This window comes from Lycorma delicatula, chromosome 10 (genome assembly GCF_047948215.1).
Source record: "Lycorma delicatula isolate Av1 chromosome 10, ASM4794821v1, whole genome shotgun sequence".
Classification (NCBI taxonomy): Eukaryota; Metazoa; Arthropoda; class Insecta; order Hemiptera; family Fulgoridae; genus Lycorma; species Lycorma delicatula.
This window is the reverse complement of record NC_134464.1, coordinates 46,419,998-46,446,155: the sequence shown is the minus strand read 5'-3', so window position 1 is coordinate 46,446,155 and position 26,158 is coordinate 46,419,998. Positions and strand designations below refer to the sequence as shown.

The window sequence follows — 26,158 nt, the reverse complement described above, 5'->3', positions numbered from 1 at the left end:
TTTACCAGATGTTTACCTTTGCCAATCAATTTTTAAAGTTAAACTCCAGGATCAAAATTGATGAAAAAAATAAAGGATTTGGAAAAGAAATGGATAGAATGAAAGATATCTATTCAAAGGAAGGATTGTAATACAGACATATAGTTTTCTAGATGTTAATTTCAAGACAGTCTACAGATAATAGATGCCTTTTCTGACTACAGCCCTTTGAGAAATCAGGGTACTCTAAAATAAGGTTGCGTATTGTTTACTGATGATTAATGATTTTGGTTGATAAGAAAAATATGTAATCTAATAATTATTATTCTTTAACTTTTTCGTTAGAAACTATTTCTTGAATCAAGAATAGAAGATTTCCTGGATGAACACCTCATCTACACCTGGAAATATGCAAAAGGTTAAGAAATTAATTACAGAACTAAATTTGTAAAAGTTGACCAAGAAGTAAATTTATTTATTCTGTTTTTTGAGCTTTCACTTTCTTTATTGTTTTTTTTATATTATTACAACTTACGTTTTCATTAATAAAGATATACTAGATGTAAAATTAAAAAAAAAAAATCATATTCTGTGTGTATTTCTGTTCATATAATTACATGGCTGCAAAACTGGATACCTGCAATGCACAATATTCACCAGTATTAGCTCTTGGCCTTTAGGTTGAACTACTTATCTAATAAATGTTTTTCAGTAATGTTTTCATTTTGTGCATCATTATCCTAACAAGTTAAATACCACAAAAATGTCAGTTTTGAAAAAAATAAAATTTTTGTTAAAGCTAAGTTACCTTTTCAGTTAAGTATTTATCCATTGTCACCCTTACATAGAAAATTAAGTTATTTTCATGTACAACATACATTATAAAAATTTGCATAAAACTGTTGTGTTTTATTATACTTTTGTAACTACATATATTAGATGTGCCTGATAGATCTTAGATAGGTTCAGACATGGAACGAAAAGAAAACAACATTACTTGATGAAAATAAAAAATCAGGATAAGTTAAAGTTACAGAAAAATCAAAATTAAAGCACTTTATTTTAGGATATCTTTATATTTTGTTTAATAAAATAAAATCATCTGCAGAATTATTGAGCAATGTTAGACTTCCAAATCACTATTTTGAAAGATAATTTTTTATAATGTATGGTATGATTAGGTTAAGAATGATCATAGAATAGTACTGATAAAGTTATGATTTTTAGAAAGTGCCTGATAAAGAGATGTTTAAATTATACATATCTTAAAAATATATATGTAATGAATTTTTTAAAATGCAGAAATAATTTTAAAAACTAAGTCATGTGTAATAAGTTCTTTTTCTGTTTAAAAAAAAACATACAAATTACATTAAAAAATAGATTTTATTTTGGTTTTTCTAATTAATTTATGTATAAAATTATTGTAATAAATCTGGTTGTTTAAAATTTTTTTAAAAATTATTGTACCCAATGTAATATTAATAGAATTGTTTTTTTAATAAATTATAAGAAATTGATACTAAACAATTTTTTCTCTTTTTTAGATTTTTTTTTCACTTTTTGTTCTTGGCAAATCAAAATTTCACAGAACTTTTATTGCATCAAATTTAAATGTAGTTTTTTTTTTAATTTCAAGTGTATGCTGATATATCTTTGTGTGTATATTTTGTTTTAATGGCTAAATGAAAAAAAAAATTGTACATCATTGTAACTTTTATAAACATAGATAAGTTTACCAATGAATGTTGGGGTATAAAATTATAGTAATTATTTATTTCTGAACATTTAACTACAATATAAATCACTTCATTTAATTTTGTCAATAGAATGACACAAAGCACAAGTGCAACATTTTCATTTATATTAATTTTCTTTGTCACTTACTTATAAAATTAAAATTGTAAATACATCCATAATATTCATTTTTTATTATAATTACAGTATATTTACTTTTTTATATAGGCCTGTAACAATTTTTTTCTATTTATTTAAAATGATTGAATAATACTTCATTATTCAAATTTGTTAAAAGATATGAATGTTTCTAATTTATTATAAATGGTAAATTGAATATTCACTAACGTATTTTTTCAGCAAATAAGCAAAATGTAGTTAAAAAACCTGTAAATATTTTTTTCAGTTTTTTTTAACTTAAAAAAATATCAATAAAGTTTTATTCAGCTGCTCTCAGAGATATAATAATTGTATTTACGCATAGTTGTTTTTTGATGGGATATTTTTCTTCAAGAAATAATTTTATAACAGTTTTAATACTTATTACAATGGATATTTTTTATTTTTTTTTTTTTTACTTACTATGGTTCAACCATGTCCTCAAATCTTACATACTTAATTAAACTCATTTCCCAACATCATAGAATGGTGAAATTTTACACGACAATGTAAGTCGGGAGACACCAATGTTCCATTATTAATTTCATATATTTATATATTTTATATATAGAATATTTATATATAAGTTGTCATAGATGCAAAGAGAAGATCTTGAGGAAGGGAGCTGAATCGAAAAGATGTAGCTACTGATCCAATTGATTTCGACTGTTGATTCAGTGTGAGTAGATAAGGTGGCTGTTGAAGTGGATTTTAATACAAATAGTGTAAATTTACCTTCTAAAATTTAAATACATTAATCATCTTATTTAGTTATAAATAACTGGTATCATTTATAATAATGGAACCTAATTCTTCAGGTTATAATATAGAATGAAACTACATATAAATGTTGTTTTGTTTGCTAAATAATTAAAACAACTAAAAGTAAAAACTTACTTGCCAGTTTAAATACTTATTAATAAAAAGAATATTTAAATAAAAGGTTCTTAAAAAAAAAAATAAGATAACAGTCCATACTAAAATGTAAAAAATAAATTGTTTTAAGAAAATTACGATTAAAAATGTTTTCTATTTGTGCATGACTAAAAGGATAACCATGGGGCGTGCTTTCATATACAATGACTATAATTAGAGCGCAACCCATGCTTTTCTTTTTAATAATACATAAATAGAAAATGTTTTTAAAAGTAATTTTCTTGAAAACAAAATTATTTTTTAGTACACTGTTTTTGTTTTGTTTTTTTTCATTTTTTTGAAGAAAAGCATGTTTTCACTTTTACTTCTTTGTTAAATCTGAATCTCAACAGCTTTCAACTGAAATTATTTCAACTTTCAACAACTCCCATTATCCCCAATGAGGATTGTTATATATCGTACTATAAAATTTCATATTATTTAATTAAATTATTATTTTTTTAAACTGGTTCTGTTTATTTACATGTAAAATTATTTATTCATTAAAAATGTTAAATGTGTAATAATCATCATTGATATTTATAAAAAAAATATATGAAATTTAAGATTACAAACAAATGTTAATAAAAAATGTAATTCTTACATGTTACATATATGGATATCTGAAAATTAATTATGTTAACCAAAACCAATATTCTGAAAAAATTCTGGTTTTTTGTTTTTTTTTTTTTTTTTTAATCAAGATTAAGAAAATAATAATCACCATTACATTTTTTTTAAATCCTTATTTTTTTATGTTAAAATGAAGCTTAAATTAACTACCCAATCATTTTTGTACCAATCATATGGTACAAAATACACATGTAGGTTATATGATCAATCCATATTATTTTTGTCTGTTTATTACCTGCACAGTAATCTCATAATTGATTAAGAGTTATACAGTATTTTAATGTTCTGTTAAAAAATAATGGTAACAAGAAGATTTTATTAACATTTTTTTATATTATAATTAATTTTCTCTCACTTTACAACAAGATCTATTGTTTTGAATATTGTTTTGTTTTACTTTTAAGTAACTTCATCCAACAATAAGCTTATTTATTATCATTATTAAATTCTTTTTTAGATACTCTCCATTTAAAATTTAACAATACATTTGCAGGTTTTTTCAAAACGTCAGGAGTTTTCAGAAAAAATGGATTATTTATCTTTAGTGATGGTAAAATAGAATCACATAGACAAAAATTTAGTACAGTAAATTAAAATTGTTGAAATCCTTGAAAGAGATCGAAAACAACTTACACTATCTCCTGCAATAGTTATAATTGTACAAGATGACAATTTTCCATCAACATTCAAATATTCTATGCAAAATTTTGTGCATTAAATTAATAAATTAATTTTGATGCATTTCTAGCATCCCGTTGTGGGCTGTACTCGCACTATTGGTTACTTGCAGTCCCCATTGCGGTCAGGAGATATTTAGTCAGTCATGGCTTGCTTCCCTCACTCTTCCTGTCAAACCAGAGGGCTATGCTCCTTGGCAGACCTAGCGAGGTTTAATGAACCCTGCTCTGTTCATTAAACTCATACTTGTAAAAATAACAATTATAAACAAAAATTAAAGCTGTTCAGTTTATGAGAAAAATCAGTGTACTGTAATTTCTTCAACAGTTTGTACAGGACCCAAAACCTTTGAGTTATTGAAGTATGTAGGTTTCAAAACAGTTGGCCTCCAACTAAAAGATATTAGTTATAAAGCTGTTACCTGCCCTTCGTATGGGTTAAAATGTATTTTGCCCAGTTCTGAGCATTCTGACAAACACCAATATGAGCTGACCATGCTTTGTTTCTCACTTTTTTTTTTAATTTTTTAATTACTTTTATTTTATGTTTTTTAGTCAAATAACCAGAAGCAGGTGCAGCCAGTCACAACGCACACACAATATCAGTAGCTGTGTTAGTTGAGCCAGTGTGCTGTACACCGTCCCACTCCTTAAAAAATTGAAATTCAATAAACCCAAAAATGGATTTTAGATATTTATCTGAAGAGTATTTGTAAGCCCCAATCTAGTAAATCTCTTGCACTCATTGTTCAAATTATTTTTTAACTTTCTTCACTCTTTTCAAGGTCGACTTTTGAAAAATCTAGAAATTGATTTTTAGATATTCACATGAAAATTACACACACCAAGTCAAGTTGATATCTTCATTTTTTACGGGGAAATTAAAAAAATATGATTGAAAAAAATTCAATTCATCTTAATCCTTTAAACTCAAAATTTCAAAAAATTTAGAAATTATTTTTTAGATATTCACATGAAGATTACACCACCAATAATCAAGTTGATAACTTCATTTGTTACTGAGACATTAAAAAAATAATAAATTTCATTGTTACTCCATTTTAACCTTTTAAACTCAGCACTTCAAAAAATACTTTCTTAATGTGCACTTTCATTGTAAGAAGAACATGTATAAAAATTTTAATCAATTTATCTTCAGTAGTTTTAGCTGGGAGTTGATGAACCAGTCAGGATAAGTTGCTTTGTAGGTAAAAAAAAATTACATCTACCCTAAAAAATATAAAAGTTTACTTCTACCAAATTGGTAACAGAATTTGTGTTTCAGCAGAATACTTCAGCCTATGAATACTATCTTCCTATGCTTTTACTCTCATTTTAATCTTCTAACAATTTATTTAAAATTAAATATTTACAAACAAAAATAAAATAAATATATATATATATATATATATATATAACATCTCCATACTCTTTTAAAGTCTACTTTTTTTTTAATTTATGTCTTCAAAACTGTTATAATCAGAATGAACTAACCTCTAAATAAATACACCAGTTAAATTACATAATTATTTTTTATGCATTAATATGGGTTATAACCACTTCTCTTATTTAATTATTTTTTTTTTTTTATTCTCAGAAGGCTGTGTGCTCTGATCAAGATTTTCCAATTTATTTCTTGATCCTTACTCAAAAATGCTGGAACAGTTCATACTTTGTTATCCATGAATTAGCAAACCTATAATTTCTGATGTCATCTGTATACATATACAGTATATTATTCGATCTGAATAATATAGTGTTCATTTATATAGTGTTATGATGAAGGATATTATAATCCAAACAGGAATAATAAATTTTACTGCAAGAAGAAGATACTGTTATTAGTGTATAAGTCTAATATTGAATAACAGTAATTTTGCCAATTTTCTTCTTCTTTTAGGAAAATTAATTGTTCTATTAATAAAAAAATTATCAAGTGTTCTATTAATAAAAAAATTAACTGTAAATTGGACAATCTGTTTTCTGAGATTACAATTAAAAAAAATAAGTCGAAAAACATACCTCACTTTGTTCGATACTGTGCTACACTTCTTTTAGTTATATTACATAAATCTTTATGGAAAAAAAAATTGTAACACCATTGGTTAATTAATTTATTTACTGTTAGAAAATCTGGTTTAATCTAATCTTAGCTTCGATGAATTGAAAAAATTTTACAGGAGTGTGCAGCAATGATTTAATGAGCAATCAAAATAATTTCTTCTTTGCCCACTTTTTGTTTTGTACCCATTTTTTTAGGGAGGGGGGTGTCTGAACTTACTGAATTTTTATTATATGACATATTTTCTGATGAACCTACAAGCAGTAAACATAATATGAAAACTGTTAGTAGAATGAACTAATCAAAACAAAATAATTTCATTTATTAATTTTTTATGCTAAATAATTTTGGGGTTTTCTTCATTACATAAGAAAATTAGTTGTTTATTATTTAAAAAAAAAAAATATTACATTTCTTTAGAAATGTTATTATTTTGTTTATGAATTGTGATTTATTATTTTATTTTTAAATATTTATTCATTATTAAACAATTTAAATTTTGTTAGTATTTTTTAGATTTATATTTTGTAATTATTTTAACTGAAATTTAATGTATATAAACTACTGATTTAATTAATTACCATATATATGAGCAATGAATAATATTTAGAGTTAGAACATTTTTATTAGATTACTAAATAAAAGTAGATCATAGTTAAAGAATTTTATTTTATAAATAACTTAAATTCACTGCCATAAGATTAAAAAAAAAAAAACACATTATGAAAGTTAAGTAATGTACTGTATTTTAGTTTATTTATATATTTACTTAATCATTTAAATAGATTTTTCAGATTGTAATGTAGTATTAATTATTATATCTTATTATTTTTCATTTTTAGCCATTACTTATTTGATTTCATTAATACTGGAGTGATAAAACATTTTGTTACATTATTTATCATTTACGATTTAACTGAAATATTGTAAATAATCTAAAACATTTTGTTTAAATAATTATGTTGTAACTATACATTTGTGTCTCAAAACTTAACTTGGTGTATTAATATAAGAAATTACTGAATAAACTCAAAATATTTAATTTATTTAATTTCTATTTTTAATTTAGTTGTCAACCCCTATATTTTTCTTCCCAAGAAACTTTATCCTGTAAGATTTCCAAAAATTTTACAATATGGGCAAAAGAAATATTAATATTCTCATTAACAGGAAAGCATTCATATAATCAGTAACATTACTTTTTCCATTACTAATGCATTGTCATTTTTATCTACATCTAAAATTGCAACAATCCAAAGAATGTTTTTTTGAACTGCTAATGCAGAATTTTTTAAGCCTGTTAAGCAATTATTCTCTGAATAGATACAATAAATAATATTTGTGAAGAAAATAATACAGAATGTTTGGAATTTTTGAAGATCATTTACAAATACATAAACATTAAGAAAAACAAGGGACTGAGGACATTTGCTTAGACTAGCCCATAATTAAAATTTAAATATGATTACCTACATTTTTTGTAGGATCGTTTAGTGAAAGATTAAGTGTAACCACCTTAAGATTAAGTGAAATGTATGTATGACTTAACTAGATAACCATTACTTATTTGATTTCATTAATACTGGAGTGATAAAACATTTTGTTATATTATTTATCATTTAGAATTTAACTGAATTATTCTAAATAATCTAAAACATTTTATTTAAATAATTATGTTGTAACTATACATTTGTGTCTCGAAAATTAACTTGGTGTATTAATATATGAAATTACTGAATAAACTCAAAGCATTTCATTTATTCCTTCTGATTCCTTAGTTTTTATTATTATTACTTTTTTTTAAAATAACTGTCAGAAAAAAGTGAATTTTTTACTGAGCTCACAAAAACAGGAAAGGGAATATTTTTGTCATCTACATTATTAGGTAGATATTTTTAAAACATTAGGAAATAGCTGTCAGTAGAAAGATTTTTCCAAAAGTGTCAATTACATGTAATATTTTCATCGTATTAATCAAGAAAATATTTATAAAATAGAAATTATCCTGTAAAACAATTGGTACTATAAAGAAAGAACTGAACCTTTTCCCGAGAGTAATAACAATGCAAATCTTAAGGTAAATGGGAAATATTTCATTACTAAAAGATTAGTTAATGATTTTTAAGGTCATTAGTAATATTTCAAATTAGCTAAATTAGTTAAGAAGAGGAGATTCTTAGCTAGATAAAAAGTTAAAGAGGTAGTTATTTCAAAGACAGAAATAGGATCCTTATCACTTTTAAAAATTCCTTCTTCAGGATTTTCATTGACAACACTCCATCTAGAATTGTTAGCTTAACTTAAATAAAACCCATGACATGTATATGAATGGTGCATGAGTCAACATTCGGATTTATATTTGAATAATAAGTCATTATTTTCAGATACGTTTACATCTTACTATATTTCTTCATATAAAAATCACTTTATTCTTGGTTTTAATAGGTCTTGAGAAGTGTCAAAGTGAAGGATATAAGTGCATAAACTTTCATCTAGTTTATGAACTATGCACTCCGATCACTCTGATCATTAATGCAACACCGGGAAGCTGTACAGGTAGCTTGTAAATGGAATTTGGACTATCTGTAACGACCATGTAAAGTCACTAAGAATAAAATTCTAAGAGGGAGACCATCTCAATACCTCAAGAGGTAGGACTTCATACAAGTATTTTATCTTGGAAATCAACCAGCAGAGGATAATTAAACTTGAAGATTATACCAGGATGGTGCACAAAATCATCCAATATTTGTTTTGGTAATAATTGTTTAGGTTAATAATTATTAATGTGTATTATGTTGGCAAAATATGAGCAGTTCATGAATATAAGTTTCTTCTCTTTCCGAGTGTGCTGTTTGTGCATCATTCCAAGATGGTTGACAAAGGAAGACTGACTGTTGAACAGCGTGTAAAGACTGTCTTGTTTTTTAATGAAATGAAAAGTATGGTGGTTACACAAAGACGGTTTCATAAACATTTTCAAACTCAGTGGTCACCATCATTTAAAACAATACATAAATTTTACAAAATATTTAATAGTGATGATTCATTATTTGAAAATAAGCGCAAACGGCCTACCGATGTTCGTTCTTCACAGAATGTCGAAGATGTCAGAGCAGCGTTGCTGAAGGGCCGGGTGAATCAACAATAAAAGCAGCAGCACGACTTGGGATTTCTAGGGAATATGTGCAGCGAATTTTAAAAACTAATTTGCATTTGTATCCGAAACAACAGTGTTGCCTAAATTAACGGCTGACAACAAATATCAAAGAATGGCATTCGGTGAACGGGCTGTGAACTAAGACATATTATTGAACAATTTTTGGTTTTCAGATGAGGCACGTTTTCACCTAGACGGGGTTGTTAATAAACAAAATGTGCATGTTTGGACTTCCGAAAATCCACACGTGATGCACCTTTTCAAAAATGTGTATCACGTTTCATGAATTACGGTATCCGCCGCTATCTCAAGTCATGGGGTAATAGCGTCGTTCTTTTTTGGAATAGACAGTGAACGTTATCTAAACACACTACGTAATAACTTTGTTGTTCAGCTTCTTGTAAAAGAGTTTCAATTAGAAAACGAGTGGTTCACTGAGGATGGAACCACATACACACAGCTAATGTTTCAGACTTTTTGTATGAAACTTTTAACGCAAATGACATTTCAAACCGATTTCCTACACCTTTTGCGTGTGGACAGAACTGGCCTCCGAACAGTCCTGATTTGAATCCGAGTGATTATTTTCTTTGGGGATTTCTAAAGGAAAAGATTTTCCCTAAAAATTCTCGTACAGTATTGGAATTGCGACTGCTGATCATTGAGGCGTGCAACGAGATAACCAAGAATATGAGTCGTCCAGTTATTAAGTGAAGTGAATAAACTATACTTTTTACTTTAAAGTAAATACTGGTCAAGTAAAGTAAACGCTTGAGACTAAGTGAATAACCTTTTACTAATACTTATAAGTAAACACTTGTAACATTTGTAGTTGTCCAAGTATTTGCCAGTAGTTTTCCCATTTTGCTTTTACTTATCCAGTATTCTCTTTACTTATCAAGTAAACACTTATATGATTCATATCCTGTACATCATCATGTTCAGACATGTTTGTTAATACATCAAACGTTTATTTTGTTTTAATCTTTTCCCATCACAATGATCCGCGGTTGATTGGTATCCGCGAAAATATGTTGGTATCTGATTGCCTCAAAAATTACGATAATTTAATTGCCGAATTATTTTACGCATTTCTACCGCGTTTTTTATTAGCGAAATTTTTTTTTTTTTTTTGCTTTCTGTTATGAAACATAGTTTGCTGATTTTAAAAATAATACTTTCAAGCAAATCGGTTGAAAATTGGGCAAAATATGATGAAAAACCCGTGTCATAAATCACAGATTAGTAACATATGTTAGTATAAGTGAACGTAGATTCAGTAAACTACGTTTTATAAAAATTCCCACCACTCAAAAGGCTATTCATATTGACAAAAAACCATTTTTACTGTAAACTCTTATTCATTACGAATCGTTATGTGTTACATGTTTACCGATATCATTTGTCAGAAAAGATATTTATAGACCTCAAGTAAAGTGACGTATTTATGACCACAAATTCCTTCTTTTTTTTGTGTGCCGTATATCATAATTTATTATGTGTTTCAATACATCGATATGTTGCTAGTAAGATAAGCTATACATTTCTGAGAAAAAAATGGTCATATTCTTTCTAGTCTAAACAAAACATTTTACATCGTATAAACAAAATAAGCGACTTAGATGCCATTAAACAGCGTTTTAAAACTGTCTCCCAAAAGGCATACCGTACCATTAAATTTAGCCATGGTTTGGCAAACGCTGCTCCGTTTCCAAATGCGACTGTCATGGGTGCTACCCAGCCAAGAAGCATCAACGCTAGTGATTTTTTCAGTGGAATCACATGTTACCTGAACGTTGATGCTGGGATACTTCTTACGGTTTACGTAACAGTCTCCGTAGCGTGCTGGTTTATTTATATCTAAGTGCGTGCAATCCACAGCACCTATTACGCTCGGCATTTTAAAGCGAGAATTCCATTTTCTCTTGGCTTCATTTAACTCATGAGCATTCTGTGGAAAGTGAATCCACTCAGATGACTTTTCGTTTATTTTATTCAGAACGTAATCGAAAGTTTTGCATACTGTAGAACGGTGAATCCCGAAGTCTTCACTGACACCGTTTTGAAATCCAGGGTCTGATAAGTACCGCAAAAATACTTCCATCTTCTGCTGCGATGACAGAGCACCTCCTCGCTTTTCATTACTTTCTTCCAAAAAAGCGTTCGTCAAAAATTCAACTGATTCTTTTGTAAAACGAATTAGTTCTTCATATCTTCTTGGACTCAATACTCGCCTTTCTTTGTAAGTTTTTGGTTGACGAATGTTGACAAAGGCAGCCATACCAAGTATAAAAAATTAAATGAAAGTTTGATAAGGTAACTAAATAGCTACCTTGAAATTCTACCAGTAAATACTTGAATACTCTTCCGAACAGGATTTTATTCACTCGTTTTAAGTAAAGTCTGACCGGAATCAGTAATTGCGTGTAGTTACAAGTAAACGCTTGATAAGTAAAGGTTATTCACTTCCCTATTTTACAAGTAAAGAGAATACTTGTCAAGTATTTGGTTTACCGTTGTTTATTCACAGAACTGCAAGTAAAAGTAAATACTGGTTTTTATTCACTTCTCTAATTAACGACATATGAGTTCGTGTTGAAGAAGTTGCTAGTCGTGATTGTGATCATATTGAATATGTGATAAGTAGAACATAATCTCCAGATATATAGTAAACACATTGTATTTACTTTTCTGTATTGCGATTCAAATAAATATTTTTTAACAAAACCAAATGCTAGATCATTTCATGCGTCACTTTGTAGTTAGTTACTTTCAAGATAAACACTCTTCACTATCGAAAACTAAATGGGTTTCTTTCATTTTTTGGTGTGCTTATTGCTACCAATCCACGTATATATTATTTTTTAAATTGATTATACTGTTTTAAAACAACGTTTTGGGAGTTAGAGTAATACTTTTCATAAGATTCTTTTAAGAACTGCATCATGTTTAGATTCACCTGTGTTTCTTTTCAGACTCTTTTTATATGATTCATTTAATCACAGCATCATAGCTAGGATCCACATAGTGTGTCTAACCTCAATCTGATGAAAATATTTGGTTATGTTAAGTGATGAGTGTATTTCTTAGTTGATAAAAATGTTTAAAGAGAATTTTAAATATTATAAACAGAAATGTCCACCACCTTCTTTCAACGATGTGCTTGATTTTAGATCAGATGTATCTCTGGAAGGCAAGGTATGATATATCGATGCTTTAAATTTACAAAGAACATTTTGTGTTAACTTTTCATAAATGTAATATTATTATTATGGTAATACTATTATATTTAACTATATTTAATATACTTATATTCATAAAAATTTTCATTCATAAATCGACGATGAATTTATTTTGTTGATTACTGAAATGGCGTTACTGTATTTGTTTCTTGAAAGGATTACTTTCAGCCGTTAGCTATTAAGTGTTTCAGTCTTTTAGATAGGCTATATATTTATTTTTTTTTGTCATAAATGACTTGGTATCTTGTAGTCATTTGAAATGTTGATCGAATTTTAATAAGCTAATAAGTTAAACATTGTTATGTGGTTCTTAAGTTTATCATCTACGTGAATCCACAATATACAGTTATTCCAAAAATTATATAATCTTGTTCTTGGCTAAGTAAGTCAATTAACGTTCAGTATATTTTTAAAGAGATTATTTGATAATTAATATTTATGTACAAGCTGAATGCAAGTTTTTTTAATACAACAAAGCTGTGTTTTCTACTGTCTCTGTTATATTTATTAATTCTTTAGCAGATATATTTTTGTATACTTTGCTATTTTTAACCTATATTTTTTATTACTTTATAATTTGAATTTTTTTTGTTTAACCTCTGGGATTACCATTACGTATTGTTTCAGAGGATGAGATGAATGATTTATAATTTGAATTATTAAGTAATATCACTGTATATAGCTTTGTATATTTATTAGTTTTATTTTAAAATCCAAATTGAAAATATAATTGTTTAAATGTTTGACATAAGCCAAAAATAACCACTTTTTGGTATATATTGAATAAAATGACTGCTTTCAGTTTTTTTTTATGGTTTAGTCTGATGTGTTCATTTATATAATAGCTAAACCATGTGTTATGAAATGTAGAATAACAATCTACATTTAGACAGATAGTAAGATTTTTGCAGATTTAAAAGACTGTTTTTAAATTGAAAGTTTGTTTGTGTTTTATTAATTGTTTTATATCAATAATGGTTTTACATTGATAACTGAACATATAGAATTTTTGAGATGAAATTGCATTTACTATACACCATTGATCATAAAAACGATCAAATTTTATATTATCTATAGTGTGTAATTTCTTGTTTTTGAGCCATGTTTAGATTTTAATTTTTATCTGTTGGATAAAAATAGATGTTATGTTTAATACTTATTTAATGTGTGTGAAAGGTAATTTGAAAATTTAAATGTTTTATGCTGTGTGTTCATCATATCTGTGGGTGAATGTAAATCCACCTTTGCTATGTATAGTATTTAATACAATTATGCAAGTTTAAATTGTATAATCCAGTTTAAATTATATACTGTGTCTGTAAGTGTATTTTTTGTTAGTTACTGTATGATCTTTTATAATTTGTTTGTAGTTTTGAAGATATATGATAACTTTTTGTGACTAAAATGATTCAGTCAATCATGACTGACAATCATTATGATTGTTGAAGTATGATGTATGTTATGTTTTTTGTTACAAAGGTAAGTTTTTTATTTAGTTCTGCATCTTACGTAAAATGTCCTAAAATGTGAGTGGGTATTATAAACCAGATATTTTACTATTACAATTTTTTAGTTTACTTGTTGGATGTGTGGGTGCACTAGGTTATTTAGCATATTTGAGAAAGCTGAGTTTTTAGTATTGTATAAGTTGATTAGGTATGTTGAGTTGGTCACTTGTGGAGGGTTTTCTATTTGTTGTAACATTGTGTTTTTGGTTTATTTTGGATATGTGAGATCAGGAAATTAAATGGTTTTTGTTTACATTCCACAGTGAATGTAAACATAATAATATAATTTTCATGTAATTTTGCAGTTAATAATAATTTTTTTTTTCAAAAAGTCTTGTCAAATTCATTGTGTTGATATTAAGTAAAACAAGATTATATTCTGATCGGATTGTTAATACTAGTTTTGAAGCACAAAATAGGTTTTTGTGAAAGATCTTATGCCAATACTGACAGTAAGATTTCCACATTGTTTTCTAACCTTTTTACTGACTTTAGAAAAGGTAAAGTATTACTTACATTGGTACTTACGTATTAACGCCACCGCAGCTACAGCTGCTGTTTAGGTTATGTTGACTTCGTGTACTGACAAATCGTACGTATATCAAAATAACCTAACTAAATATAACCTATGCTTGCTTCGCTCGCTAACCTCTTATAATTAACATTAAATATGCATAATATATACAACTTATTAATAATATAACCTTAATGTTATAGCACCGAAATCCAATTAATGTTAATCCACCAAAATCCGATTGACTACTTTGTTTTTAAATACAGCTTTATTAACGCGGTGGCGTTAATACGTAAATACCCGTTAACTATAAGAGGTTAGCAAGCGAAGCGAGAGTAGGTTATTTTGATATATGTATGATTTGTCAGTACACAAAGTCAACATAACCTAAACAGCAGATGTAGCTGCGGTGGCGTTAATACGTAAGTACCCTTACATCTCTTGGTAGGAATGGGGTTGAAAATGAATTATATTTTTATTTTTGAGGTATGAGGGTTACGAAAATACCATTCATGTATAACATTTTTTGGCTCAAAAATCTCTAAAACTAATACATCAATTTCATTGAAATTTAGATATATGTGAAGTTGTGCATGTAAAAATTTGATGAAGATTGTTTGAGTTGTTCTTCAATTACACTCAATTTAAGGTTGTCAACAGATGACATAACCTCAAATTGAGGTTATCTTGCCTTTTTATTGGTGTATTTTTCATGCACATTTCAGCAATGAGTCACAGCGGTGAATGAGTTAAACTTGTTGCTTGTAGGCAACAAGTTTTGCAGTTCATTAGTTTGTTTGACCAGTCACACATTATAAGATATTGCAAAGATTCACAAATAATGTGAATAATGAAAATAATTATTACTTCAAATTAATGATCATTGTTATTATTTGAGTAGTAGTGTAACTATTTTGTACGTAGTATGTTGTACTCTGAAAATCCATTTCTAACCGTGAAATACTGAGGGCATTAGAAACAAAAAAACAGTTTTAATGAAATTTTGACTAAGAAAATCATTTTCCGTAAGAAAGACCTGACTCATGATTGCAAATGTGAATAAAAAAAGCTGTGAAATTTACTGTACTTCATATATGTGAAATGTAAAATCTGTTCTTGAGTTAAAAATAATCCAGTTGTAATTGTTTAGATGAAATGAAACATCCAATGTTGTTTACCATAATTGTAAGCTGCTTTATAGCTTGCTATATTGCAATCTAGCGAATAACATAAAATTAAATTTCATGGACTAAGGAACAAGGTTAAAAAAGGAGCCTTGTCCCATTTTCATTCTCCTTGTTCCAAGGAGCAAGTTAGATGGAGTATCTTGTGGATACTAGTAAAAAGGGAAAATTAAGAGGAACTGATTTATTAAAAATGAGAAATGTATGAGCTGGATATTGTTACTTTTTCTAGAAATAACATATTTTTTTCTTTGTTTTAGCAAAGATAACATACTTAACATTTCTTGACATAGAATTTTTCAAGTATTTCATGTTTAATGATGATAGTTTCTAAACACCTTGAATATTTTTTGTGTAATATTATTGCTTTTATTTACTTAAAAGATTGGAAGTAAAAGAACAGTTATTGTACAAGTTAGTTGTTATATTTATATTATAGATATTTAAGGTAAGCATTTTTCTTTTATTTTTCCACTAACTAATAAATATTCTCTACAGAATTATGTTTATATAAAAACTAAAAAAATTACATAAATAATTTGTAGATTTATGTAGAAAATTTAAGTGAATAAACTCAAGTAAACAACATTTTTTTAACTAGAGAATAATATTCTACAGTTAAATAACGCAATTTTTTAGTTTATGAAAGAATAATGTGCCAGATATAGTGGTTACGTTGTTGGCATACAAATCAGCTGGTTTTTGACACAGGTTTGACTTTTTTCGCCTAATCTGTCAGTTATCCATCTTTTTTGTCAAAGTGTATGTGTTCCACAATTTTGGTTATACATAATAAATAAAATAAGTATTGGAAAAGATCCTAATCCAATAATAATTAATTATATCAACATTAAGAAAATTATTTTTATTTTTAAAAAGTTTAATTTATGAAATTTTATTTTTCTAGATTATTCAGAAAAATCCATTAGAATATGGTAGTGTATACAAACGTAATTGTCAAGAATTTTTTAAACCACAAAAAGAATGGAAAATTTATGAAATAAAAGATAGACCCGGTAATGTAACATCATTTAATTTTCTATCATATTGTTATGTTGTCATATTGTTGTTTTTGTTATTGTTGTCATATTGTTATGTTGTGTATTTTTTTAAAAATGTTTTTATTTAAAGACTGGCTGGTGCTTTACAGTGGTTTATTAATTCCATTTGCAGTTCATTAGTTTGTTTGACCAGTCACACATTATAAGATATTGCAAAGATTCACAAATAATGTGAATAATGAAAATAATTATTACTTAAAATTAATGATCATTGTTATTATTTGAGTAGTAGTGTAACTATTTTTATTTCATACAACACTACCAGTGATACTGGAACTCATAAAAAGGAAGTGTAGTCCTGGGTAGGTAGAACACATCTCACCAAGAATGCAGCTGTTTCTATAGGAATCTATCTCTTTTAGCCTTCTATTTTGAGAAAGTAAAATGGAGCTGACCCTGATCACATATTACCTACATAGGGAAGAAGAAACCAAAGAAAATGAAAAAGGTTTAGAAGGAAGGATAATCAGTGCAATAGAAAAAGAGAAAATCCCTTATGAGATCATGGTAGGTTTCTGTCTTACCCAGCATCAAAATACAATAAAAAGAATAAATAAAAGATGCTTCAGAAAAAACTGATAAATAATAGACAGATCAACAGACAACTGCCCTCATATTATAACTTTTACCCCCTTTTATGATACGTGACAGGCATTGTAAATGAATCCCACGTATCCACAGTTCTATGCAGAGTATTTAACATTCTAAATGAGTAGAAAATTAACCAACCATTTATTAAATTTTAACTTAACCTTGCAACATTGTAGAGTAACTGGCAAAACTCCTGATTACTGATTTTGCTAACCAGTCGCTTAATCTGTAGATTATTATATGTATTCATCATTTTTGTTATTTTAAGCTTTTTATATTGTAATTAAGTCAGTTTATTTGTTAAATTTTGATAAGTAAATGGTATGCGTCTTATTTTTTTATAAATTGTGCTTGTTGTCTGTATTACTGGCAATCGCTCATTAAAGGTGTAAAATAATATAAGTAATGACTGTCAAAGTCATCAAACTTAATAAAATTAAGAGTAACATAATGATTAACCCATATTTTGATGCGCCCTGATGCACTAGTTGTAAAATGATGTCTTATTGATTATTTCTTAGATTTATAGATGCTTCTGAATCATATGTATGATTTTTGACTCTCAGGTATGTTTATTTATCAATTTATGAAATGTTGCGAAAATGCATCTTCAGCAGGAAAGGGTGTCCAAATTAAGACAAACTGATTTAGCTTCCTATTTTTTTTTTTTGTATTTTTATGAATCTAAATAAAAACTAAACAGAACAGAAATTAGGATACAATGTAAATGAAGTGTTTGTTTTATTACAGTATATAGTTTATTTTTTATGGTAATCAATAAAACATTTTGAGTGAAGTCTAACTTTACACTTATTACATGAAAATACCATTGTACTCTTTCATTTTCAGCAGCAGATTCTTCTATTATTTACACTTTTTTCAGGAAAATGCTTGTCAACTGAGTGTCGCTGAGTTATTGCAGTTAAAAATTCTATTGGTCGTCCAAGTCTCTGCATTTTAATAACTACAAGTCAAAATTTGAGTTGCTTGATTTTTTATTTGTGGATGTATTGATAAATTCAACACGAATTTACTAAAGCTACATCAAGAAAGTTTGAAAACAAAGACCACTACCATTTTGTTCTTTGATTGTTATTTGATAGTTGCTGACACCATTGACCAGTGAATCAACCGCACCCATATAGCAGTGGTATTTCTTGATGAGATCTTGGCTATTTCCATTTTTTTCACCTTAGATTTTCTTTTTACATTATTCAGAGGCTCATTGGACTGAAAATTTTTAATTAGAGTAACAGGAGAGTTGTCATTACATTTTGTAATAAAAATTAAATTGATGGTATCAAATTGATAATTTCTGCAAGGTTCCTTACACAAAGAACAAGAATCTTCCAAAGGGCAGTTTTGAATTCTATTTTCATTAACTGTTACAGTTGCAAAAAAGCCTTCCTTCTTCAGTAAATTTATACGAACTAAAAATCTATCAAAATAAATGCTGTGCTTTCCAAGATAGTCTACAATGTGCAATCAATTTTGAACAACTGAAGCACCAAATCCAAGGTTAGAATCTACTTCTGCTTCTTTTCCTTGATAAAGAGAAAAGTTGAAAAGGTATCCTTTTGAAGAATATAAACATCACACCTTGCAACCAAAGCGCACGGGTTTTCCTTTCATAAACATTTTACAAGAATAGCGATCAAAGTATGGTATCAACTCTTCATCTATTGAAATTTGGTGAACAAAAACACCGTATTTGCTAAGTTCTGAACAGATCATCTCAGAAGAAGCAAAAAATGATTAAATTTAGTGAACAATAACATAAAATACTTATTACCAACAAAAAGGTTTTTACTATTATTTAATAATATCCACGATTTTTATTAAAGCAAGCTACTTAAAAACAGAAAGCAAGTATTATTTCATGTAATAATGATGTAAAACAGATTACGTTGTGTTATTGCAACTTCAGCTGTATATGAGTAATAAACATTGTTAGTAACATACTGACCCATAATGTTAATTTGTGTAATATTATGTAAAATATTCTGGATAGATTTATTTATTTATTTGTTTGTAATTTTATTTTTATATTACATGGTGTAACATAAAAATAAATTTCTTTTCACTTTTATGACAAAAATAATCGTACTATTGGAGAATCACATTAAAGTATGAATTTTGTTCCCCTATATTTTTTATATCTTAACTTTTGAAAATAATTAGTTGAAATATTTTAGTAATATAAAAAAATAATGTAATTCTTAACAAGGTTCAGCGAATAAAAATTGAATAAGAATTACATTATTTTTAATAAAATGTATTCAACCTTTAATTTAACAATCCTTGTTTAGGTTTGTTATTTATTCAGAATCCTTGGACTGCATTTGGGCAAAGGTATTGGATTGCACGATGTTTGATGGATTACACTAAAAAACCAAGTAAACTGAATTTAGATGCTGATGAAAGGAGTCCTTGGGATGAAAAAGGCTGGTGGTTTGCAGCTATGCAGTAAGTGAGTTTTGTTTTGTGACTTTTTTCAATCTAATTACTTTAAAACCATGTAAATTAATATCCCGTTTATAAATAGCTGAGCACAAAACATTGTATGATTGTTATTTTTAAACACTCCCTGCATGTTGGTAATATTGACCTTGATGATACACGCAATGTCACCAACTTGAAATTTAATTCTCCACGTATGGTGATGTAATTCACTATATACCACATTACTTTTGCTTGGTATAATATACAGTAACTTATGCATCAGAATCATAATATATCTGTTCAGCTTTTTGTTGCAGAAAAGTTATAGTAATTTTATGTAAGTTTAGTTAATATGATAGTTGACATTATACTCTGTATCACAACACTGTTTTTATATAGATATTAATGTTCTAAAAATTTTCCCTGCTTTGCTTAAAATCACTAGCTTAACCTAGACTTGCTTGTGCAAAGGTAATTACTCCTAGAATATTGACTCTAGTTACCCAGAATCTAAGAGATTGATTATAAACATGCTACAGGCTTTGAATGTAAGATAATTAGAATGATTCCAGGATATTTAAGAAGTTAAATTTCCACTTCCTCAAAATTCAGGTAAAGCAACCACCAACAAATTGTCATAAATAAGAAATTATTAAATGGTTAAATCTAAGTTTGTTGGTGACAGCAAATTACAGGTTCGAGCAAGATGGTGCTAAAGTCATACTGCTTTTGTGTCTATTATGCTTTAAGTGAACTCTTTCCAAATCATATCATATTTAAAAATGGGCACATTGTTTAGCTGACTAGATCTCCTCATTTGTCCATATGCAACCTTTTTCTTTGGGGTTTGTCAGGAGCAAGGTGTATATCAAGCAACTGTAGTTATTAGCAGAACCAATATTAAACATTCTCAAGAAGTTGCAAGCATTACACTGGCAATGTTGTGGCGAATAATGGCATATTGTTGATCAAGACAACAAGAATGCATAGATCATAGTATTACCCACCTGTCTAATGTTACGTTTAAAAAATAAAATGACATGTCTTGATAGAAAACTGTAGAAACTTGCATGTTAAAATAAACATTTATTTAAATATAGGAGTTTTAAATTCTCCTACTTCACTGATGTACCCATCATAATATAGAATAAAATATCCAGACATATTTAAAATAAATAAATGTACCTAGTTGAGCACTTCAGATATCTGCATATTTACATGCTAAGCTCAGTTAAATATTATCTTGATACATATGCCATTACAGAGCAAGTAGTTTATGATTGTTTGTACATGTTAAATGTTTTTAAAAACTTAAGAATCCATCAACTACAAAATACTATTTATTATTTGTTTTTTAAATGCAAGAAATGTAAAACTAGCATAATTTCAACAGATAGGTGCTTAAATTTATGGCAAAAATTCAATGATTTTTAGAATGGTGAAATTGGTTTGAACAGTTTAATGAAGAATGATAAAATATGCATGCATGATAAGGTTTGATATTTGTTGTTAATTTTAAGATACATTTAAATAACAATTTTTGTGAAAAGATAATTTGCAATTTCACCATTTTTTTATAACTTTGCAGAAGAAGCTTTACAACCAAGTGACGTTTCATCTAAAAGTGTCCATGTATGTTGTTTAACTAAATACAATGGGGATCATCATTCTAAAGTAGAAACTTAACACAAAGTAACTTTTACTTGTTCCTTTATATGAAATGGCTCCTTGCCAGTCAGAATATGATGTTGAAAGAGAGGCAGGTAGAATTATTTTTTTAAGAGGATATTCAGAGATTGATTCTACTCTACATGAAACTCTTAGTATTTATGGAAGTTATGTTGAAAGATAGTTTAAGCTATTGCCTTTCTTGAAATAATAAACCCGTTTTAAGGATCTATTAACATTATTTTTTAATAGCCCATTAGTAGGTACTTTTTGAAGTTAAAAGTTAACTTTTATGTCATGTTTTTTAAGTTAAAAGCTACAAAACCAAAATTTATCATTTATTAAAAATAAAGATAATAATTTTTAAATGTATTCTTGTAAAAATCCATAGACGTACTTTATCCAATGTCATAGTCACAGCCAGATTTCTATTTATTAAGTGTTCTTATATTTATTGTACTGTATTTAGTGTTACATGTACTATTTTAACTTATAAAAAAAAAATTGTCTGGACAGTACAGTGTTATATCTTAATATTTAAACAATTTATATGTATTATCACTGTTGGTGAAGTCTATATTTAGTTTTATATCTATTTTTTAATTATTACTTGTTATATTCATAGTGATGAATATGAATGTGAAGGAAAAGGAAAATTAATGAAGAAATTAAGATGGGCTACGTTAGGGTATCATCATAACTGGAATTCTAAGGTAATCTTAAGGTTTCCATATTTATTTTTTTGTTATTTTCATAATAAAAAAAATATATATATATATATAAACAAAATTTCTTACCTTTTTTAACGTTTAAACTATTATTCTCTATATAATATTCTCTATAAAAAATGATGGTGTACATTGGTTGGTTTGTTTTTTGTTTGTCATATGTGCTCACATTTTTATTTAACTGCTGTATTGGTGCAGAGCGGACCAGTGTTATTGCACTGGGCAGCTGCACACGGCTCCCGCTAGAAGCAGTCCATTGTCAATTAATTTACAGATTGATTTAATTTAATTTAATTTCTAAGCGTAATTATTTTAATAAATTTTTTTTACCCTTTTAGCCATGAGTATAATCAAATTAATTAAAACTTTTTTCAAGTTATAAACATCTTGTAGTCTTGAATATTGATCCTTTAAAATTTGGATTTTAGATGTTAAATAATGTGACCGCTAGTTGATGACAAACATATGGAAGATAATTTAATATATGTATATCGATGTTGCCAGATGGTGAAAAAAGGGTATTTTTTTACCTTTTTTTTTTTGTAACTTTTGTTTTAAAATGATCCTGATGGTGTGGATATAGGCCTTGTAAAGTTTGGTTAATGTGTTAAGTATTGTGGCTGCAAAATGGTTACAGATAAAATTGGTATAATCTTTTATATATGTATAGATTTAAAAAATAAATAAAAATAATAATAAAAAATTAAATAATACAATCTCTGGTCAAATTAACCCTTCGCAGGCGGAAACCGATATATGGGTCTCTGAATGTGACCGGCTATTTGTCTTCATGTGGTTTGATATAAATTCCAAGAGATGGCAGGAGATGTTCTCTCAATCATTTTGAAGATTAATAAAAATAGAAACTATAGCAATCTTAGCAGAAAAGATAATAGTAATTATCTTAACAACAGCAACGATTTTAGCTACATTATAGTAAAATTAATACTGCATAAATGTTTGCATTAGCCATTCAATTCTTATCTACTTAATGAAACAAAGAATGAATCTATTTTGTTTTTTTGTTTAATATAGCATGATGTTAGATTGGTCACTTTTGTTTCACTTAGCAGTGATGATCGTTGTAGGGTTTTTGTTGGACAAGTGCCTAAGTGCTTCATTATTTCATCTTTTAGATACTTTTTAATAAAGTGTTACCAGGAGAAATTTGATTTATACCTTGAAATCTCAAAAAAAAATATTTAGATATTAGTGTTAAATATTATAATACTTGATATGTCAATATTTGCAAACTTATCATCATAAGGATAATATGTTTATTCATCTTTATTAATATTAACTAGATAAAATTTTTAAATACTACAACTACAAAATTAGAAATATTTTTTTCTTAATCTGAGATTTAGTTATTTAGAAAAACTGCAATCCAGTTTACCCTAAAGAGAAAGGCATAAAATCACAAAAATTTTAAAGAATTTAACACGTTCGGGGTCGTAAAAGTTAGTTTGTCTCTGGTAATATTTTATTTTATTTCTATAAAAGTTACTACTAGAGATATTAATTATTACTTTGTTAAATATTTGTAACAAAACTTGGACCAAACAATCAACCTTTTTTTTTTTAATGTTATAATTTATTTGTTACCAGACATATAAAGAGGATAATAAATCTGAATTCCCTCAAGATTTGTGGTTAATTTGCCGATATGTAGCTGAATCAGTTGGAGGTTGGAATGAATTTAATGCTCAAGCCGCCATAATTAATTTTTATCATCCAGATTGTACATTATCTGGCCATCGAGATGAGTCAGAACACAATATGATGGCACCATTACTATCATTCAGGTAATTATTCATTGGTTAAAAAAGTAATCTTTCTTAGAGGGTACTGTTTAATATAATATTATAAGTTATGTGCACAAAATTGAGTGATTCAGTAAATTTTTGAATCCTAATATAATTATGTCCATGAAAAGAAAACAAAGATCTATAATTTTTAATTTAATATCTCAATATAATTAAAAACATACAAGTCCGTTTGCAAAACATTTTGTACACCTGGAATCTCAGAAATTGTTCAATTAATTGTTTTTATGAAAGAGAAATTTATTACAACCACTAAATGCTGGTTTTCTTTTATTGTTTGTAGAATCTATATTTACATAATTTTGAATAAATCTGTTTCTTTATTTCAACCCCTTGACTTCTTAATCTTGATTTCTTTCATGTTATTATCAATAATATTTCTCAACTACTATAGAAATTAGGTAAGGTATTACTGTAACTCTGTCTGCAAGGAAAAAGAGAGAGCAGCTAGTGGGGTTGGTTCTTGCTTGATAGAATTGGAAAGTAAAGTAGAATAACTCTCAGCTTGAGGTTTTTTTAGGAATTCAAATTCCTTTTAAGTATTGTAACCAAGGCCTAACTTTAGGCTGATTGCCAAAAATGTGATCTGATATTGATGTAACTGGATCTCCCACTCTTGAACAATAAAGTTATTGCTGTTTGTTAATGACAGTTGTGTTGCTTACATTTTATTTACATTATTTTAAATTCCTTTGTTATTCTTCTTTTTTACAACTCTTCTCTTTCTATTTTGTGTTTCATTTTTATCAGTTGTTTGTTTGTTATATGTTTCTTTTGTTAATGGTTTTCTTAATATTATTTTTGCTTTTATGTTACAGTTTTGGTCTAAGTGCAATATTTTTGATTGGTGGATGTGAATTAAAGGATGATCCAACTGCTATGTTTATAGATAGCGGTGACATTGTAATTATGTCTTCTAATGCAAGACATGCATATCATGCCATACCACGTATTGTAACTTCTGATATTCGTAAAGTATCTGAAGATTGTTATAATGATATTTCTCAATGTCATCATGTTAGTTTAGTGTCTGTTAATAATTTTGGTTTCAATGAGTGTATGTTATCGTGCTTAACTGATGATAATTATTGGAGTAAATTAAAAAAGTATATTGAAAGATCTAGAATCAATATGAATGTTAGACAAGTATTATTTAATTATGAAACAAAATTGCCATAATTATTAGTATTATTTATTTATTTATCCATTGTTTGAAAAATTACTTTTAGTTTAAAGATTCAATGTGGAAATAACAAAAACATAAACCATTTTCAGGTTTTCCTGAAAATATTCTATCTTATATAATATAATAAATCATATTTTTCACTCCATAGTTTACCCCTTTATCAGTGTGATGTTCTACCCCTCTTCAAAATATAATATTCTTCACAAAATTTAAATTTTTAATTTAATAAAATCAGTCTCTCTTACAAGAGCTACCACAAGAAATTTCACAATTGCAATTTGATATCTGGCATAGTAAAATCTGTTATTTAGTTGTTATTTAGTTCATTATGAGTAGAAAAGATTCAGACCTCAAAAATTTATAGTGAATATGTTTTTAAGCTACTATTTAAATTTTTTAATTACTAAAGATCTGCTCGTGGCTGTACTGTGTTATTTTTTTAACAGTATTGTTACAGTGCATATTATTATTGCATGGCTTGGTAGAATGGTGACATGTCCAACCAAGAATCCTTGGACACCACACTGATAGAGGGAAAACTATGGAGTGAAAAATATGGTGTATTACATAAGATAGAATATTTTTATAAAACCTGAAAACTGTTTATTTTTCAAGAATTTACATAAGATAGAATATTTTTAGAAAACCTGAAAACTGTTTATTTTTCAAGGATTTTTGGACGTGTCATCATTCTACCAAGCCATGCAATAATAATGTGCACTGTAATAATACCTTAAATAAAAAATAACACAGCACAGCATGAATGTATCTTTTAGTAATTGAAAAATTTAAATAGTAGCTTAACAACATGTTCACTATAAATTTTTGAGATCTGAATCTTTTCTACTCATAATGAACTAAACAGGTTATATCAGGTATCAAATCG

At 27.3% G+C, this 26,158-nt stretch overlaps 1 protein-coding gene across 1 annotated transcript; it reads left to right on the top strand.

Moving 5' to 3' along the window:
* The first annotated feature begins 12,301 nt into the window (after positions 1-12,301).
* Positions 12,302-25,265, top strand: AlkB (alpha-ketoglutarate-dependent dioxygenase AlkB). Its single transcript, XM_075376315.1, has 6 exons — positions 12,302-12,520; positions 16,678-16,786; positions 19,732-19,888; positions 22,158-22,245; positions 23,869-24,065; positions 24,905-25,265. Exons 1-6 carry the CDS (start codon positions 12,422-12,424, stop codon positions 25,263-25,265), a joined length of 1,011 nt encoding a protein of 336 aa, XP_075232430.1. The 5' UTR covers positions 12,302-12,421.
* Positions 25,266-26,158: the final 893 nt, after the last annotated feature.